This window comes from Harpegnathos saltator, unplaced genomic scaffold, assembly GCF_003227715.2.
Source record: "Harpegnathos saltator strain DR-91 unplaced genomic scaffold, Hsal_v8.6 scaffold182, whole genome shotgun sequence".
NCBI lineage: Eukaryota > Metazoa > Arthropoda > Insecta > Hymenoptera > Formicidae > Harpegnathos > Harpegnathos saltator.
The window spans coordinates 1,933,160-1,954,335 of NW_020229964.1; the positions used below are offsets into that span (position 1 = coordinate 1,933,160).

At 48.5% G+C, this 21,176-nt stretch overlaps 2 protein-coding genes across 7 annotated transcripts in view; one reads left to right on the plus strand and one right to left on the minus strand.

Annotated features, from left to right (window-relative positions):
* trbl (tribbles pseudokinase 2) overlaps positions 1-21,176 on the minus strand; it is a 45,300-nt gene that overhangs the window by 18,343 nt on the left and 5,781 nt on the right. The window contains exons 1-2 of one of the 4 annotated variants that reach the window (XM_011139760.2): positions 16,728-17,258; positions 3,351-4,143 (exon numbers count right to left, since the gene is read on the minus strand). In XM_011139760.2, coding sequence (XP_011138062.1) covers positions 3,351-3,680 — 330 coding nt within the window. In that variant the 5' untranslated portion in view covers positions 3,681-4,143; positions 16,728-17,258. The other 3 variants (XM_011139796.3, XM_025297698.1, XM_025297697.1) reach the window with 3 other exon arrangements.
* The window catches only part of LOC105182403 (probable RNA methyltransferase CG11342), a 48,484-nt gene continuing 41,045 nt past the window's right edge, over positions 13,738-21,176 (plus strand). For 2 of the 3 annotated variants that reach the window (XM_011139826.3, XM_025297699.1), the window contains exon 1: positions 17,378-18,088. Coding sequence is in view for 1 of the 3 variants with exons in the window: in XM_025297699.1 (XP_025153484.1) it covers positions 18,060-18,088 (29 nt within the window). In the remaining 2 variants the exon portion in view is untranslated. Of the gene's footprint in view, positions 15,034-17,377; positions 18,089-21,176 lie in introns of those variants that run through there. The other variant, XM_025297701.1, reaches the window with a different exon arrangement.

The following is a 21,176-nucleotide window of genomic DNA, read 5'->3' on the forward strand; positions in this document are numbered from 1 at the left end:
TATCTTTAATGTTGTCGGTCGCATTTTATAGTTTTATTGCTCCCTGTCTTTATATCTTCTTCGTGCCAACACAGCTGACATTCCGATTTGCCGGAATAAATATTTATGCCAGCTGTACTGGCATCCCGAATGCAAAATGGTACTTGATTTTTCTTCTCAGTTTGATTTGATTAATCTTCACAATTTTTCTTTTCCAAAAGATCCCGGTATATTCATTCAAATTAAATTCTTAGAAGAGGAATAATAATGAATATAACTGCGAATTTTTATCGTGGATATTGACCTACTTGTTAGGAAATATAATCCGCCAGAAAGATAGCAGTGTAATGCAAATATAAACATAGCAATGGACTTCAGATTAGAATCGACTTGTCGAATAATTATTTTGGTATAAAAACCTCGAAAAAAAGACAATATTTATCAGCACTCTTACGATCAGCCACATTAGCGAAAAGTCACGCTATTTTATTTAACTTTGCATAACTTGAAAGACAGCCGTATAAACTGTCAAGTAACAAACAAAATACTCAATTGTACATATATTCGCGTGATAATATACTCGAGTTTGAAGATAACGAGGAACCATGTCTGATTAAATGCCAACATGTACCTGGCTCGAAAGTAAAAATGCATTATAAAAAGTGCTAGCTATTGCGTATTGATATATTAGCGTCACTGCGCTAATGGCCAACTACTAAACAAATGATTCTATAAGCAATAACTGGAATTTGCTACTTAATAACGGAAATGTTGAGAGTACCCATAATACCTACAACGGCCATATAATCACTTTTCCTCTATTAAATAAGAATGAGAATAATACGCGACGTCATCATGCGCGAGGAAGTAGGATATTACGTGCCGAGAGGTTATGTGCACACGCGCGCACGTCGAATTCACTGGCGCTAGCGTCGCTGATGAAACCTCTGAAACCAAATTTGAAATTCTAATTCCGAAGATACGAGAGATATACGAGCGTGGTTTGATAAAAATTGCTCAATGCGGGGTATCCGGGTTTCTTATCAGTCAGCTACTTGTTCGAGCAGAGCGCACGAGACATTGAAACGTTAGACTTATCTCGACCGATCCGTGGCCGATGTGCGTAAGTATAGGATGTTACAAAAGTGGGTTTCACGTTTACAAGGTGGAGGACTGTACTCGATATATTAAATAAAACATGTCTTAATATAAGCGTAGGCCGAACAATAAATCTTTCTCATCAATAGCAAACCTCTTTCGATGCTGGTAATGCAAATTGGTCACGTGCGGTGACCAAAGGATAAGCATAAGCACGACAAGTGTTTTACACGTTCTCCTTCTCCATTTCTACACACGTTCAACATCCTCGAATTAACAAATTGCGAGCTCTCAAATTCCTTCTTCGAATCTGGTCAGCTGCGTCTTGAGTTCGCTGACATCCAAGTGATAACACGGCAAGATACTGGCGCTTACTCAGCGCGCGTGATCAATAGAAACGCACAAAAGACTTGCGTCACTAAAATAAAAAGAAAAGAAAAAATGTTTACAACTCTAAGAGATTTGATTTTTCGAGGTGGAGTTTTCGAGTCGATTTTTCGAAAGGTCGAGCCAAGATCGCTGCTGTCTCAGCGAACACTTTTTCTTTCAACCATCGTCACGATCCATCACATTGCTAGTGTGGAACCTTCTTTCCCCGACACCCTATACATACACATATCTCTCGGTTTCGACTCGCGGACGAATTGTTAAGCAGGTATCCCCGGCGGATATCGCTTTTTGTTCTCTTAATTGGACGATCAGGTCATCCGGTGAAAGATTAATTGAGCCTTCCTCGAGAAGGACGCGGGGCCTAGATGCGTTGCGTAGACTTGCGAGCGCGTTTATTACATCGTCGCAACGATCTCGCAACGGGTCTCTCTCTCTCTCTCTCTCTCTCTCGCGCGCGCACGACACGGCGTGGCTCCGATCGAAGCGAAACATCAGCGGACCGTTACACGTCCGCGCGCGTCCGTGTGCCCCATTATATAATGGCACAGCAGTCGGATGGGGACTCGCGGCAGCTGCAGTGCGCCGCGGATGCATCCACGTGCAATGGCGCGTCGCCGTCGATATATGTGTGCCATCACGCCGATAGCGCGCATTATTGTACGCAGCAAGAGGCTGACTCGCGCACGATATACCGTGTCATCGAGAACACCGCGAGAGCCTATTTATTCGCCGTGCAATCTCGTTACGTGGAGGTTACGTTTCAGCGTTTATTGATCCTCCGTTCCAATGAGACCCGTTTAAGTCTCCGCGCTCCTTCGATCGGCAGTCCGGCCGGCGGGACTTTTCAGCCGTTCCGGCCGAGCGAAAAGATACGGATATCTCTCGTGGAGATGAAAACTTCGTTAATTAAAGGAATGTCTCACCGAGCGTTCCCGGCTTTCCGAGCACGATGTGATAAATCTATTTGTAACGAGTGTTCGATGAGATTTCCGAATAATCCCCGCTTGTTCTCCGGTCAAATCTGTCGAATTTCGAAGAATTTTGCGCGGAAGCACTCGCCTGCTAAAGAAATGAAAAAACTCAATATTTGAGAAACAAAAAATGGAAAAAAGATGGAAAATATCAGAAAAGCTGAACAAAATGTTACGATGATAAATCTGCTTCGAAACGCTTATGAAACGCCAATGAAACAGCCAAAAGAATAGAAATTTAAAACAAACCTAACCTAACCTAATTTTTTCTTTTTAATGATTTTTATTTGTTAGTTTCTTTTTTATTTTTCACCAGAAAAGAAATAGAATTTTCGCTTCAAGTGATATCCCTCGTATCGCTTAATTTAACCTAATTGAATCTAATCTAACCTAACCTAACAAAACATAAAAACTGAAGTTTAGATAGAGTGAAAATACTTTATGTAAATAGCCAGATCGCATTACACAACAGTTCAGGTTAGATTCAGCTAAATTAAATAAATCTTTAATTATTATTGTTGTTCCAAAAATATTGGTTGCATTTAAAATTAAAAAAAAAAAAAAGACAAATTTTCGATTTCTGGTTCCTTTTTCTTAATAATATACTTTAGCCAATTAAATTTGAGCCAAATGCTCTATTTTGACGGGTGACCGATGTTTCTTGTCCTTTCTCCCGCAAGTTTTAAGACAATGAAGTAATATTATCAGCTTGTCCTTCTTCGTTCTCTACTTTCCATCCTTCGCGCGCTGTCGTATTTCCATTTATCTCACGAAAAATACTTCATCCGCGAATGAACGGGGATTAAGCGATTACCTATTCTCTCGATTGCGAAACTCAAGGGCGCCAACATCTTTCGCTTCCTAGCTACATGTAAAAACTGAGCCGATCCGCAACGAGAGCTCGCTACTGACCTTGGCAACGAGTTGCTGACCGCTCTGCACGTCCAAGCAACGATAAAGAGCGCTACCCTCGGCCGGTCCGAGAAGCAGGAATCGATCCCCTAGTACGGTCGGTCCACCGTGAAGGTCATGGGGCACCGGCTCGTAGCTGGGGAAGACCACCGTCGACACCGCGTTGGCCTCGTCGCTGGCCGGCTGCTGCGACGACTGCTGCTGCTGCTGCTGCTGCTGCTGATGATGGTGATGAACGTCCTGACTGTTGCTGTTGGGACTGAGCAGGAACTTGCCATTGTTAGCGCGCGGCACTTGCAGATGCAGTGGATGCTGCCTGGCCACTCTCATGTTGCGCCTCTCGTGTTCTCCGCACGCCGCAGGTGTCGCACTATCGCGCTCGCACACACGGTACACCCGGTATATAGGAGCTCGCACACAGACGCTACCGACGGTCCCCTTGGCGTCCCTCCGTGGCTCGCGGCTGTAATATCGCGTTGAACACACTTCGTTCGTCACTTGTACTTAGCACTGGATATCATCGGCTCGAGCACCGACATCGGATGCTGCGTACGTGTGTCTGTGTAGATATACGTGTTTCTTTGTATACATAAGGTACGAGACGGTTTCACACGACGGTTTTTCCTTGACTCCTCTCTCTAAGCTCTACGTGTTAACTATAGTTAGAAATATCACTTGTGCTTGCGGGCCCGCGCAGAGTCGTTTCTTCGCAGGCTCGGGGCTGCGACGGGTCCTTGGACGGAGAGAGATCTTCGTGGGTAACCAGTCAGTCAGTCGCTCTCGGGAGCTGATCCTGCAACACGAACCGACGGGAGCGGGTGAGACTTTGCGGCCGAGTTCCGCGTTCAAGTTGCGAAGCGAAGTCGCCCGTTAATCGAGCGCGCGCGCGCGCGCGGCGCCATTCCGCCGGCGGAACCGCACTGCGTGCGGTAATACGCGCGTGTTATCGCGTGAGAAATGGCGTACATTACGTGCAATCTCACGTCGGGCTCACCACCAGCCGCAGGCGGCCAAGTGGCGCGTGTGCATTGAGCGAAAAGTGCGGCTAGTATTTGCGGCTGCGATCGCACGGCGAAAAAGTTACAATCCGGAGGGCCAGCTGTTTTTGCGGCGAGTGTGTTATTAATGGCAATAATCCTATATACAGGGTGACCGGGATCTTTTGGAAACGAAAAATTATGAAGATTGATCAGATCAAAGAGGAAAAGTCAAGTACCATTTTGTAAAAATCGCAATAGTTATCGAGTTACTAATGACTGAAAATAACCACATCTCCAGAGGCTCCTTTAATTAACAACTTGAAAATTTGCCTACTTATTTGCGACATGGCCAAGGACTTTTTCGTTCGAAATGACCTAATCTACAATCACAATGGCGGCCATTGTGCCATTTCAAATATTTATTTAACGTTTATTTAATGTATATTTTACATTAATTCTTTATTTAAAATAATGAATAAAGAAAATATTATATAAATTAATATTACATAAATATTATATAATTATATAAAAAATATATTATTTAATGTTTATTCAACGTTCATTTAATGTCTATTTTACATTAATAACTCGTTTAAAATTATTTTTAACATTTTAAAAACGTTTTTTGAACGTTTTTTTAATATTTAACAAATTTTTTTTTAAATATTGTTTCTCTGATTGGGTAACCAATTAAAAGAGCTTGTAAATGTGGTCAAACATTAATAACTGTTGCGGTTTTTGCAAAATAATGCGTGACCTTTTTCATTTTGATTCGATTCGAACCTTCATAATTTTTCATTTCCCAAAGATCCCGGACACCTTGTGTATATGTAAAACACACACAAATAATTCTACTCATTACTGAGAGTAACAATGCGCTTGTCGACACATTGCTGAGATGATAAGGACTATTCTTGTTTGGGCGAAAGACAACAAGATATAATTGTTGCAAGATTTAAGATATTTTAGTGACAAAAATAACCACACACAATTATTTTTATAACCAAGATACAGCTGTTGCAATCTTAAGACGGTTACAAAAATAACTACACACAGTTATCTTTGTATCTTAAGACGGTTACAAAAATAACTACACACAGTTATCTTTGTAACCAGGATACCGCACAGTTGTGACGATTTTAAGATAAAAAATAACTACGTGTAGTTATTTTTATAACCAAGATACAGTCGATTACACGATTTTAGCAACGTTGCTCGTTTCTTGCCGCTCGACGTGACTCCGTGGCGCGCCCCCTGCCCTCTCTCTCTCTCTCTCTCTTTCCTACGGATGAGAGAAGAAATGTTTGATATTCTCTCTAGGTAATCCGCGCACACACAGGTGGCCCTGGCCAAAATAACAGAGGAGGCATGGCGGCGCGCGCTTACACCACAATTACGCCCACGCGTTACATGCGAGCGGCGACGATAGTTCCGTTCGCAAAGTCCATTCCATATAATATGATTCACGGACAATTTCAAAAGACGGCGTGTTTCGACACTCCCGCGCCGCTCGTGCGCAATCCCGACGCGATGAGAAGGGGACATCTCGTAAGGTCAGGGATACCGCCTGGGTGACAGTGACGACGCAAGGCAGGTTTCCAGTCGCCCTGAGTCAATTTCCGGCCGTTTGCGTTGCGTTAATTAGCAATCGCCCGTGTATCGTAACTCGTTTCATCGGCGATATCGGTGACATTTTTCTGTCTTCTCCCTCCTCTCCCGCGCACATTCCCGAGACGTTGCGGAAAACAAGATAAAGGCGCGCGCGCGCGCGCGCGCATTTGCGTCGCGCACGCGTGTGATGCAAAATTTGCGGAAATTGCGCAGCAAAACGCGTCCAATGGGCGCGACAGAAAAATCCCGTGAGTCCTCGCGAGTCGCGGGAACGACGCGCGGCGCGACGACCGGCCGGCCGCATCGATCGCTCAAAGAGCAGACGCCATTGGCGACTCGAGGAGAAGCCGAAGTCTCGTGTCGCAGCGGTTAAATCGCGCGACGGTTTCGTCAACGACGGCGGATCCGTCGCCGCCGCCGCCGTTTCGCAAATTATTCGCGAAAGGGAAACGCTCGCGGCGGGCCGCCGCCGCGAGTAATATCCGAGATCGCCTGAAATAGTAGCGACGACGACGGCGGGCGATTCTCGCTCCCGCCGCCATGACTCACGCGTGTAATTTTATCGTAAAACGCTCGCCTCGCCCCTCTCCCCCTCCTCCCGCCGCCGCCGCTCCTCGCATGCTTTCCTTGTGCTGTGTCTTGCCGGCCCCTCCCTCCCCCCCATCCCCTCCGATAAGTGTCGATGACACGCCAGTGATCCGTACCCTGTGTTTACAAAACAATGCGCAGCCGCCCTCCGATTCGCCGAGGAGATCCATCGGCGGAATCCGCTCGGCTACGTGTCGGCGCACACGGGAAGTGCGAGTATGAGCGCACTTGTGACGGCGGAATCGAAATCCAAGCTATAAATAGAGCCGCGCTCGCTCGCGAGAGAAACACGCGCGCGCGCGCGCGCTGTGCGTTCATTCAACTTTTTCGCGTCTATATACCGTCAATCGGCTCGCTCTCGTGCGAGTCGAAAGTGCGTGCTCCGCGGTGAGAACGCGCGTGGGGCTCTCACGTTTGAGCGAGCATAGAGAGAGCCCCGGGTGAAGTGAGACTTGGCGAGACTCCGGTCTCGCTTGCGAGAATATGGCGGCGCCCTGTAGTCGCCACTTTCTAGGTATAAGTGCACGATCTGTGGGGACAGGGAGCGGGGAGGGTGAGCTGGGAAGATCAGCGCGGCGCTCTTTCAACGTGCGAATTTTGGCGGAGGTACTCCGCCGGGCGATCGGAAGTTGATGCCCTTGAGTGGATTTCCGTCGACTGAAGAAGTTGCCTGAATAGGGTTAGATACACCGTTATACAGGGTGTAGTCTGCTGGCAAAATTGTACGGCAGATTTCATGTTGGGATAATAAGAGAAGGCTTCGCAGACGTGTCCGCGAGAGCTTTCGAGACGTAATCCTGCGGAGGTGACAACGGTGAAGGAACGTTGCTGTTTCTTCAAAATAACTGTCAACTTTGACAGTTTCTGGATATTAACGCGAAATTGTCGCGAAGTAAACAAAAATGTATTATCTTCTCTTTGGGTGTCTATACTGTAGCTATTTTATTACTCGTAAGATACAATTTAACGAATAAAAAAATATTTAACTGTGTTATTAACCGTTTTTAACTAAGATTGCAGCAGCTATATCTCAGAAACTAAGAAAATATTTACTAAAATTCTTCTGCTTATCTTTGTATGTAGAATCGATGTGGTGAGTTTGTTGATGCAATTGAGATACACCTTGTACATCGCTGATAACATAACACTATTTTTGCGGATAAATTTACGTACTGTAATCACATATATTTGTCATCGCTCAAATGTGTGACAAGACAAGTCGCTGTTTTTTAAGAGCTTCTTTCTAGATGACGCAACATTACATTGCAGTGGGTTAGGTTAGATTTGGACAGATATTTGTTATCATATCTCACATAGAATAATGACATCCTCCAGGAATTCTAAAGATATTGCGGATTCTGCGGGAAAAAATGATAGCTGAATGCTAGCCTTTAAGACATCCAGAGGATGTCCTATCATAAGGACTCTTATGGGAAATGTTATGGATATTTCTTAAGTGTTTAAAAAAAAAAGAAAAAAAACATAGTTTATTAAATTTGCTGACTCCGAATTGTCTTTTCTGTTTAAATTATAAATATAAGAAAAAAGAAACACTCGACTCGATTCTAAATCGGGATTGACAAGTTGAATACATTAATAATCCAATTTCATTTTTAGAAATATAAAATTTTTCATCCTTTAAAATTTTAATCTTTCAGAATCCAAATGATAAATCTTTTAAATTTTAATTTCTTAGAATCTTTTGACTCTAAAAGGAATCGAGCTGTTAATGTATTCAATTTTCCAAGTCCGATAAGTATATCCGGGGATACTTTCAGAATATTTTCATATCCTGAGAATAACCCAGGACATCCTGGACATATTTAGGATCATCCTGAGAACGTCTTGCGTTGTCTAGGATGTATGTGTGCGTGATCGCAGTGCGTAGATTAATCTGGAAAAATAAGGCAATATCAATTGCGATATACGGTATTATTATTTAAACATTAATGGCATTCAATTTATACCGAAGTTTATGCAATTCTAATATATGAAATGTACAAAAAATTAATAGTAACTTTAGACATTCGTTCGATATCAAAATATTATTTGACATGAGAATTTTACAACACACGATAAAAAGAAATATTTCAAAATAACCTAATGGTTATTTGTGTATTTATTTTATATGATATATACAACAAAAATGATTGTTGTTGCCACGACATGACACTTATATTCCGAGATGCAAAAGTTTGCGAAATTTATTCGGCAAAACTGATTCCCGCGGTATCTTCACTTTGCGCGTAAGAGCGAGACAAGCTTGCTTCATCGGTTCCCGCCATATTCTTGCAGAGTCAGCCACCGATTAATCCCGACGTGACTCAAAACTTGGCCAGTCTCTCTCGAGGGTCTCCGAGCGGGTGATTCTCCCCTCGTTCCGTCGGCGGCTTCTCGATCGACTTTCCATCGAGGAGGCCGTTCGCGCGGATCTTCGAGGGAAACGGCTCGCCGCGTCGGCGGCTTGCGGCACGAGCGAAACAGCAAGAGACGGCCAGAGATAAAGGGAGAAAAAAAGCGGCGGCGCAGAAAAAGCGGCGGACAAGAGTCGCGTCGTTAAATGTCAAAATTGACCGCCCCGATCAGGCGAGCGAGCGCGCTGCAGCACATTTTCGCGATCGCATAATCGTCCGTTGCCGATTCAAGAAGACATGCAAATGCAGGCGCGTCGTCGTCCTTGGGGAAGCTCCTCGGAGCGCACAAGCGGCGTTCGTTCGCGCGTTTTCGCGCGGTGACGCGGGATGTCGCGCGCGGCGCCCGCCGAATTCGAGACCGAGAACTTACCGGGCGCGGCCGTAATCGCGCCGGACGATTACGTCAGAAACGCGAAACTCCGTCTCCCGGTGCGCCGAGATCGCGGGCATTACCTCTCGCATATTTCCAGCGCCAGATATTCGCGTCCGATAAGGAGTGTTTGCAAAAGGCGCCAGCGCCGCCTTTCTTGCCGGCCCGCGATTATCGCCGCCCGGCAATAAATAAAAGCGCAATAATAGCGTTGGCTGATAATTTATGCCAACGGCGGAAAAACTGGATTCTAGCGGTCGTTATTCTCGTTGAAATCGCCGCGGCGGAGGCGGAGGCGGGGGAGGGGGAGAGCGAGGAGGAGGCGGGCGTGTTTCTTTTTCTCCTCTCAAAGGGTCGCGCGCATACACACGCACGCGACGCCTGCGTCGACGGGGAGGAACCGAAGGCAGCGAGCCGATAATTAACGCCACGAGACGGATAACGAGCGGCGAGGTCGAGTCCGAGAAGACGGGCGTTTTACCGATTAAACTGCCGGTGACGAAACGCACGCCACGGCCGACCTTGGACGTGCGCAACGAGCAGCCGATCGATGCTCGCTCGATAGAGCATCGAGAGGCAGGAAACGCGAATCTCCGCGCGAGCGTACTCGCGACCTTGCCGAGATCCGTCGTTTTTCGCCACGCGGTACATTGCGCCGCTCGACGAAACGCGAGAGAATCCGCGCGCGTGTACACGTGGACGCCGCCGCGCGCCACTTTGCATCGCCGGGGAAAGCGGCGTGTTCGGCATTTGCGGTCACAATAGCGCGGTGAAAGAGGTCGGGAGCATTTTTTGCAACGAGCGTGCAATCGCAACGCAATCTCATGCGGATATCGCTACGCGGAAAGAGAACGCTCGGCTGTCGAACCGGCAAAAGTGGACTTGGGGCGGCGATGTTTTTTAATTCACCGCACTGATCCATCGCACGATCCAAGCGCGAATGCAGCCAAGCGTTCTTTTATTCATCGATGAATGACATCAATGCGCTCTTATTTGCAACGCTGAACTCATCACATATCCATCGAATCCGTCCACCACTCGTTTCGTCGATGGACTGATGAAATTTCTGCTTGAACATGGCGGGCATAACTTCCTAACCTAAAATGTTAATGCTTGCGTGTGCGATTACTGACACGAAAACGCTACTAGATTGTAATTTAATTCTTCTTCTGATTTTTCTCTTGAGACTTCATTTTTAACAACTAACGACACAGTGACGGCGATACAGATTTATTATTTAATTAAATGTGTACGTGTAAAACACATTTTCGATTAGGATTTCGAGCGTCATTACGTGCCAAGAGAGTGTACTCTGATAATAAATACAAAAAATGTATATTATGCAAAAATAATACGTATATAACAAATAAATTATTTATAATTTCTAATACTAATTTTGTATAATTTGCAAAAATCTGGGTTGCAGAATTATATGTACACATAAGCATTAAATTGTTAATTGTTTACCAATCATAATCGCGTATTTATTATTGACTTTAGTTGAATCCATTCGTCAAACCGTTCTTAACACGTTGACTGCCAACTACGAGATATCTCGTAGGTTGTTTACTTGCCCAGGACGCCTAACTACGAGTTATCTCGTCCCTTCATTACTTGCCATATTTGTACAGCTACGAGGAAACTCGTAGCATAACAGTGTAAATATGAATAGATGGCCTCAGGAAAGAGAATAAAAAATGTTTAAAAAAAAAAAAAACATTTTTTAAGCTTTTTGATTATTACTATGTACTATTATTAAAGTTTTTAATAATATAACATGATTAAATCAAATTGGCTCTTTAGACCGGAATCGTGAAAAATTCCGTGGCAGTCAACGTGTTAAAAATATGCCATCGAACATCTATCGGAGATGCCATATTGTCATTCGTCCGATAAAAATGCGATGAATTTGTGCTGAATTGAAAAACTCACTCCTTGTCCACGATTCGAACAATGAAGATAAGTTATCTTCATTTTTTAACACCGCACGCGGGAAACTATTCAGTTGGTGCAATTGAATTTCAATTGCGACAAATAAGAATCGACTGAACATTCGGTTGCAACGCGAGAGAAATTCTCTGTTAGGGGATTTTTGTTGTCTCACAGAAATATATTCGGTCACGTGAACCGGACCGTTAATGTCGTCAAGGGTACAAGTTTATAAACAGAGCGTCCCTGCGTAAGTCGAGGGGGAAAACGTTTGCGCGGCCGGGATGAAAATCGCGTCATTGGCAGCGTCACTCGGCTTCTTCAAACGAATCTCCTCGGTCGCGGTAAATTTCGTTTCTCTTTACATATACGATATGCTTCCACGCCTCTCGCGAGAGCAGCTGAATACTCTGCTGCGGCAGCTATATTTTCGAGCCGCAAAATATGAGTTCCTTCAATCGGAAGCAGCTGTTGACGCGAACGGCTCTTCGGTTTGCGAAACAGAATTTTTCGTTACTGCAAACGAACTAAATGTAAGAAAATTTCTAGTTGTCGCTTTAGAATATTTTTCCGCATACGCTACCGAGTCGGCTGAGCCTCTCTTTCTTTCTTGCTGCGAGGAGACACCGGGTGATTTTCGCGACACCAACATCTTTTATTTACCTCCCAATAACGCACGAGGCCTGTTTCGAAACCAGTCTCTGAAACTTTGGTTTCAGCTACAAAGTTCGTAAGCCTTAAGGGGTAACATCTGAGTGAACGCCTGAAAATACAGAGTAAGTTTGGGAATTTTTTGTAGTTAAATAACATAGATGGAAAATTTGAAAGCCTCTAACGTGCATATTTTAAACTACACAAAACAATTTTTTATTATTATTTTGCCTCAAGATGGCGGCGCTGAAGCTCTCCAAGTAAAACCGCATTTTTCTCATGGATCCCCGCCACGGCTTGCAACAGAAATGCCGTGCGCATTCAAAAAGGACAAAAAGGTAAAATTTTTGTTAATCTATATTAAATTTGCTAGAGAAATACACACGTATATGTTAAAATATTGATTTTTGTAGAAATGGTGAACATTAGGAAAAAAGTTTCAGTTTTAACCAAGAAATTCAGTGAAAAAATATTTATAGTAACAAAAGTTTTAAACCGATCGTAAAAATCGTGTGTACTTCTCTAGAGAATTTAGTTTAGCAGCTACTGTAAAAATTTCGAGTCGATCGGATGAAATTTACTAAAATTTCTGCTGCAAACCAATTCGAAAAACGTGGTTTTACTTGGAGAGCTTCAGCCACGCCATCTTGAGGCAAAATAATAACGTAAAATTGTCTTGTGTAGTTTAAGGTTATGCACGTTAGAGGCCTTCAACCACCAATTTTCCATGTACGTTATTATTTAACTACAAAAAATTCCCAAACTTACTCTGTGTTTTCAGACGTTCACTCAGATGTTACCCCTTAAACTAACCTAGATACGTTCCCTAATTGATCACGCTTAGACAGCTACGTACTATTTCTGTTTACAAATTTGGTCTTAGCTCATCATTTTGTAATATTAGATAGAGAAATGGATCGATTTTTTATCACTCATTATCTTGATAATTAATTAGCTGATCAATTACGGGACGTACCTAAGTTTAAAGCCTGCTAACCTTATGACCAAAAGCAAAGTTTCCGAAACCGACTTCGGAACAGGCCTAATGTCACCGCTTTTGCGCGGCTTGGTTAATCGGCGGCGGCTGATAATCTCCCCTCGATCGAAATCCCATCGCGCGTGCGGCCTGTTTGCGCGTACGTCGCATCGTTCGAGAATCACACGCCGTTCGCGCGGCAGATGCCGACCGGTGATACTCGCGGCTTCGTCCGTCATTGCGATATCTACGCACTTGCGCAAAACTCGACAACACCAACGCAACCGTGCCTCGGAGCTCCAAAGATCAGGGCTGTGCAACGCGATCTTTCGCGCCCTCCTCCTCCCTGCCTTCCTCTCCCTCTTTTTCTCGTTGTCGGCCTGCCTCTTCCTCTCGCGGGATACAGAGGTCGATCTGGTTCGAAATGATCGAGAGAGAGAGAGAGAGAGAGAGAGAAAGAAAGAGAGAGAGAGAGAGAGAGAGAGAACGGCCGCGGTTCGCTTCTCCGTCAGCGCGGAGCTTTCCCGAGGCGGAAAGCGACGTACGTCGCTATCTGCGATCACGCGGATGTCTCTCGATACTGCCGAGGTCAGCGCCGTATCGGCAGGTGAACGGGCCCCGGGCGATTAAAGCGTCTGTGCCAGATATTTCGCGATAACCCAGCGGCGAAGATATTCCGCAATCGCGACCTGACGGCGGCGATTTTCGGCTGGCCGCGGCTATCGCGGAGTGTTCGGAGGAAAAACGAGACGCGACTGGCAATAAAAATTGTTCAAGTGTACCACAAAATGTGTCGTCGGCGCGACGGCGTCTGCATACATATATTACGCGTCCCTCGCGCGCGCGCGCGCGTGTGTGTGTGTGTGTGTGTGTGTGTGTGCGCGCGCGAGGGAAAAAAGTTGAGAGAACAAACAGATATTTATTTGATGAGCCCTACTGACATATTTACTGAAATCTAAATTCTTTGCTTCTCAAGCAAGTTAAAACAATTGCTCTCACGATAAGATATATTCAAGGAAACATTTCTTTTCTCGCTCGTCCGAGAGAGGCTCTCTCGGTGTAAAAATTGGCACAAGTAAATATGTTAGCATCCACCGAATGTATAAATATTTAACATTTCTTAGATACACTCTCCCCTTCCCCCAAAGCGCGCAGCGCCAAATGTAGTTATCTTATCATAGATTCTTCATGGCTCTATGATTGAATCAAACAGCAACCTTCTCGCGCAAGCCTAGTTTGGCTTATTTACGATTTGATCAATCACCTTTGTTTATATATGTCTCCTGTATTTTGAACTTTACGCCGTCTGAGGAGACGCAATCTCGATTCGTTCTCTTCGGCGTTCACCAAGTGCATACAAAGTGTGGAAAATCACGGATCCTCGTGGCGGCGATACGCATGACGGCATGACGTAATGCGCTTAAGAACGCTTCTAAAATCCTCGCGTTAAAAAAAGAAAAAGAGAGAGAGAGAAAGAGAGAGAGAGAGAGAACAGCAGACGGCGATTTGCGCGCAGAACGAGGACACTGCGCAATACAGTCGCTGCTTTTTTCACGCTAAAATGACATCGCGCACCAAGAGACTCCCCCGAGGCATATTCTCCCCTTTATACAAAAAAAAAAAAAAAACAAAAAAAGAAAAAAGAAAATCAACGCTATCGGAAAAGAGACTTCTGAGGAGGACTTGAACCTTCCGCGTGATTTTACGCTTCGCAATCAAACGCGGCGTAATTTTCGCAGTCGCTCGTTGCCTTGCTGCCGCGGAATCGGGAGGCGATTTTTCGCCAGTCGATTCGTCGCGGCACAATCGAGACTCTCTCTTTCTCTCTCTTTCTCTCAGTCTCTCTCGGACCGGCGACGCGAACAGCGAAGCCGAGTCGGCCGGTGGTCGGCGACGTAGTCGGCAGGTGCGCGCAAAGCCAGGGCACTGTCGAGGTCTTCCCCACCTCGCGTCCCGCGTTCCCTCAATGAAACGCGTATCTGACGAAATCGTGAGCTCGGAATTAGTAAAGTGTTGCGTTCGTCGCCGCCGCCGCCGCCGTCGCCGCAGCCGCCTGTCGTCGTCGTCGTCATCGCCATCGCCGGGTGTGTCGAAACACACGCTATATAACCCCCGGACGCGTGCACGCGCCGTCGGCTGCCGTACAGATACCAGATATCCTTCGGTAAGGTCAAAATGGCGGAGCCTCCACCGCGTGGTGTCGCGTTCGCGTGCGCGCGCGCGGCGATATTGCGGGCGTCCGTTTGCATTAATAGCGCGCAACATAAACGTGACGCAAGCTCGCGAAATAAATTGCCTAACACTCTCTTGCCCCCCCCCCGCCCCCCTTCACGCTACACACACGTGCTCCGCAATGTTCGCTCGAGTCTCTGCCGAGTGGCGAAAATGCTCGCGATCGAGCGGAGTCGAGCGAAGCCGCCCTCGCGATGTCGAAAGCGGGCGTAATTTCGACGCGACGACCCCGATTTCCGGCGTCGCCGATAAGCGGCGCGCGGGAGGAATGGGGGGGGCCTCGAACACGGCGACGGGCCGCGTTCTCCCCACTCGGTCGCCCGACGACGATGCCGGATGTAAACTCGCTGAGGTCACACGCCGGCTGGCTTCGGGGCCCGCGTGAAATCACTCGTTCAGCGTAAACATACACTCATTGAGCGCGGAATGGCAGATACGCTGACTCAGTGGGAAGAAACAACAGACGGTCGCGCGGCCGCAGTCGCGCGATATCCTCCCGCGCTTCAGTCTGGGCCCGGGCTCGGGCCCGGGCCCCGGGGCCCGAGTCGGCTCGATCGGCCAAACGGCGCAAGCGAAGCGCGCCAATCGCCGTCGGCCGGCCCCGCCGAGATAGGCCTCGACGTCGACGACACGGACTCGCTCGGCGGGGATTCTCCGGCCGGGCGTTTCGTCAATTCGCCGAGGCCCGGGGAGTGTTTCGCTACGATAAGCGAGCGTACGTCAGAACGCTGAAGAGCCCCGGAGTCGTCAAGTCCGCCTCGAGTTGCGCCAACGCGAGTCGGCGTGTCCTTCGCAGCGTGAAATCTACCGAAATTCAGCCAATCGCGGCCCACAGTTCGAGCGGCAACTTCAGCTCGCACGAGCGGATTCGCTCTCTCTCTCTCTCTCTCTCTCTCTCTCTCTCGCGGCACTTCAGCTCGCGCACGAGCGCGAGAGCCTGTGCTCGCTAAGCGGGCCCAAACTTTTGACCGGCAGTGTACGTCGTGCCCACCGTGAGACGCCTGTCTGATGACCTTGACTACCTCCGGCGGGGTTTATCAGCGGAGGATTACCATCCAGGGCCGCGGGGTCGTTATGAAACGCACGCCGGGCAGGCCGTGACGCTGGAAAATGTCGCCGCGGCGCGGCACGCGTCGTCCATTAACGATCGACATCCTCGCCGGGGCGGGAAGAAGAGCGGGTCCATCCGGAGCGCGGCAGATTCCGCGGAGTCGGCGGAGGCCGCTGTCGACTGTCGAGGCGCCTCGGCCCGACGAATTCGCGGCTTCGTGACTGCGCGGATGACAGCGGAAGCGCTCAAAGTCCCATGATGCCTCCGCCACGGCGGCGAGTTGCGACTGGCACTTCAGATTCCGCGATATCGCGACATCGCTTATCGCAGGTATCGTCCTCGAGCGACGAACCGCCGCGCCGGCGATCGCAACCGGCAAGGCACACCGATCGTATCATAGTAGTCGTCACTGCACTTTGCACTGGGAAACGCCGAGGGCGCGCGCGCGCGCGCGGTCGATAACGCGTTGCCCACGAAATTCGGCCAGGAAGCGCGAAAGCGCGCCCGCGAGGGCCGCGGCAGCGGCAGAACGATTAATCCCTAGCAGCATCTGTCGACGGACCAAAGCGCGTTACCTTCACGTTGTCCTTCGTCGTTGTCGCCGTGCGTTCCTGAAGCGGTGGGTAGGTGCTGGACGATTGGCCGTCCGCGGGCGGCACCGCGATCGAGTCGCGGGGCTGCGAGAGAGTCTTCCTCTGCTCCGCCTTGCTGCGCTCGTCGTCACTACTCTCTCCTCTGCGATGAGATGTGTTGTGTTGTTGTTGTTGTTGCCGAACCGTCACTGGACGTGACTCGATCGGAAACTCGGCGCTTTTCGTCGGACCGGGCTGAACGGGCCCTCGCGAACCGGGAGACAACAACGGCCGACGAGAAAGAGAGAGAGAGAGAGAGAGAGAGAGGGAGGGAGAAAGAGCGAGAGTGAGCGCGCGCGTACGCGAGACGAGACTCGAGGTAACCGCGCGACGGACGGTCCAACGTTGGGCCGGCCCACCGCTCAGAAACGACGGCGGCAGCAGGACGAACAAGCACGAAACAACGGTGCCATTGCGCAGCCGACGACTGCGAGTTGCTGCGAACGACTGAAAGTGAGCGAAGCTAGAGCGTCTGCCGCGGCTCGCCGCGCCGCGCCGCGTCGCGCCGCAGCTGCGCGGCCGCGGCTGCGCAGACGCGTGCCTTCGACTCGCCAAGTCGCCACGGCGGCCGCCAATCGCGGCCACACCGCTCGTGGGGCCCTTCGCGCGTTGTCATTTCGTATCGTCGATGCGGCAGACCTGCCTTGTGCGGTTCTCCCGCGGGCTGTTTTAACCCTTCGACACGTACAAACACGCCTGGGAGACGTCGTTTGTTTCGTAGGTCACTTTAGACGCTGCGTCTCGGAGACGCCGAGAATTTATACGCTAATTCATTAATACTGTCCGTTGACGATGTTTTATGATACTTAGCAATGTAAATGTCCTGTTTCTTGCATAGCTTACATAACTTTAGGTTGAGCTGCATCAAGTGGTTTGTCAAGGGATTAGTGCCGTTGCACGCGCGCGTTGCTGACGCAATGTCGCCCGAGTCAGTGTCGCTTACATTGGTGATTTTATCATACGTTACATTATTTATCACATATAGCTTATATTTAGGTGATTGCATGTAATAATAGCGTTGCGTCAGATTGATTTAGTCTCGTTGCGATAGATCGATCGGCAGTTGCGGGAGTGTTGAGCCCGAGGATGCTCAACACTCTCATTTTGTGATGATGACATTGAAACTCGCTCGCCAGACAGCTATCGGAAGCAAACGCGCGTTGTGGTGATAACGCGATCACGACTTCCTAACGCGTCATCCTGTTCCCGTTCCGAGGCGGCTCGTGAGATTCAAGATACACGGATCACTCGGAGACAATCGCTCGCCGAAGACAAATGACACGCGAGTTGCATCAGCAACCGAGGTAAGACACCTGCGAGTCGTTCTGGAGAATCAGCCGGCAAGGCCGGCGGGGAAGGGAAGGGCGCTCGGCTGCTCGCGCCGCTACTGGCCGTATCGATATGTATACGTGGACTCCTCGGGCCGCGACACGCGGCCGTATATCGTATTGAGCTTATCAAGTATTATACAGGGTGAAGCGTCTGTAACATCGATAGCGTAGCGGTTGGCAAGTTCGCCAGCCGAGGCGGAGATGAACCGCGCGCCGTTCTCGGCCGGACGTGACGACTCTTCTTCTGCTTCGTGCCGAAGAACGCATCCCCGACGAGTGCGCGCGATCGATCGAACTTTCACGTGCTTTACTTAGCCTTTACGTGCTTCGGAGCCGATCGGAACAGAGCGGGAATCGCTCTCTCTCTCTCTCTCTCTCTCTCTCTCTCTCTCTCTCTCTCTCTCTCTCTCTCTCTCTCTCTCTCTCTCTCTCTCGCTAGCCTGCGATTTTCATCTCGTCACGAGTGCGTTAAGCTTTGTATTCCCCTCGTAGCTCAATTCCGATCGGTTACGCAAGTTTGCGATCATTTGCGCGATAATTCGAGCAATCTCGCCGAGGCTCAAGTGGAACCGTCGCCCACAGTCGATACCCTTCAAAATTCGCGTCTCTTGCAATCCTCGCCTCTCACCAGCCACAAGCGAGATCATCGAAGAGAGACGGAGACTCGTCCGGCGCGGTGCAACGCGCCCTTGACCTACCTTAACTCTCGTCGTCGCGCGCGGGTGGCACGCGCTGAACAATTGCGCGCTTAAGGGCATGTAACATCACCCACGTACGACCGTGACGGATCTCTCCCGCCTTTGATTATTCAGCTTTTCCCAACGCGGCGAAGCCGCGGCTGAACAGTCGAAGCGTCAGTATTTTTCGCTCTCTCCTCGCCTTCTCCACCCGCGACACTCAATTTTCCCACGTGACCGGGTGCGATGGCGCGTGTGCAGGAGCGTAACACGTAGGGGGGAAACTCTCCCCGGACATTTCACATTTCATTGCCCCGTCGAGACTACTCGCGCAGCAAAAGCGCGGATCAAAAGTACACTCGGACGCGAATCTCTCTCTCTCTCTCTCTCTCCCTCTCTGTGTCTCTCTTCTTTTCTTTTTTCACGAGATTCACCTGCGACTTCTTGCAACACGCACGCACTGTGCGTGCGCTTGCACCGTCGAAGTGTTCCATATCGATTCGCCGGAGCGCCATGCACGCACAAATCAACGCGCCGCTATCTATGCGGTCGTTTGTGTTGTCTCTCCCTCTCTCTTTCTCTCTCTCTCTCTCTCTCTCTCTCTCTCTCTCTCGATGGAAAGTGAGAGAGAGAGAGAGAGAGAGAGGGGATACGGACGATTGCGTGATGCCTTGGATCACGCTCGAGTCGGGCGAGTTCTCAAACGCACTCCTCGCGTTCCGGCCACCGGATATTGGTCAAGCTGCGCGTTTTTTCTCTCTTGTTTTCTCCTCTTCTCTCCTCTCTTTGACCGGCTCGACGCCGCTACGTGGGTGCCGCGCGGGGGGCGATTAGCGCACGCGGGGCGGCCAGCGCGCGATGAGGAGCGGGCGCGGTGGAGCAGAACGAGAGAGGATTATGGCGATCGATATTCGCCGCGGGAACACGCATTTATGGGCGACGCGCGTCCAGGGATGCGCGGGTTTATGAAATTGCGCGTCGCCCGCGACGCGATCTCGCGTGCGACGAATGCGTCGCAATTTGCATCGCAAGCGCGACTTCGTATCGCATCAACTCGACTCTTCGTCACTCCTGATTTGGAGTCGCGGAGTCGCAAGTGTTTGGAGATATTACTGCACCGAGAATCGCGCTTTTCTATGATAATCCATGAAAGAAGCTATAGAAGGGTACATGTGTGCGAGTCTTCGAGAGGTTTTCGCTGCAAAACCGAATTTAGACTATCCACACACGAGTTTGCACATCTCTTTGCAAAATTAATCTAACCTAACTCAACCAAACGAAATCTAATGAACTGACCTTAAGTTAAAAAATGTAAGAAATTACTCTTAAATGTAACATTTGTCGTAGCGTAATAAAGCTACAACAATTTTTTCCTACAAAAATCCCCCTTTTAAAAAAATGTGTATATATATTTTCTCATTGCAGTCTGTTGCGCTGATCTTTACGAAAAAGGCTTCAGTTCTTTTTTTTTTTAGTGCAGAAATATTTCCAAATATTTGCCGGAATTGCAGGCGATTTTTTCGGCGGCGTATTGCTTTCCAGTCGCAGGCTCGATTTGACGGTCAAAGTCCGATTGTGCGTCGCACTCATAGACGTATAATATCTAGACCGCGCGGTCGCAACATCTCTCTTTGCTAGAACGCGTCAGAAATTAGAAAGAGATAGGTGCTGTACCATTCTATCTTTGTCTAAAGACGCGTGGTAGGGCAAAAAAGAGTTTGCCGAGGGACGTAAAAGGTAGGTAGAAGGGAGCGGAACGATACACGTAATCTCCACTCCAGACATTATCAGACGAAGACAGAATGGTAGCCCAAAGCATGCTCTCTCTTTCTAATGTTTGGCGACTTTTCGACCGAATGCGCGGTCTAGTTATTATACGTCTATGGTCGCATTGCAATTGATTGAGAAAAAGAGAATCACAGCGCTCGCGATATATCGCAGAATCGCAAGCCAGCTGTTTCACGAGATCCGGAAAATCGCCCGCGACCGTGTCGTTTTATCGTTTGGTCGTTTCGACAGCGGCGATCCATTATCGCGACGTGTGTTTGCAAACAGCAGCACGATTAATAAAAACGTACAAGCCATTCGAGATATTGCATGCATTTTCAAGCATGAGCCAGGCCAGTCGCTTCTGTCTGTCTCCGGACTCTCTCTCTCTCTCTCTCTCTTTCTCTCTTTCTCTCTCTCTCTCTCTCTCTCTCTCTCTCTCTCGATTCGATCGATAGCGAAACTTGTTTCAGCGCGCGACGTTTCGATCAATAACCAGGCTTGTTTCGATCGCCGCGACGGAGGCTGTGCTCCTCTGACACTCTGCGTCCGCGATCCGTAACAATCGTATATGATACACCGGGTGTTTCACGATAACGCGCGAATCCCTGCGTGTG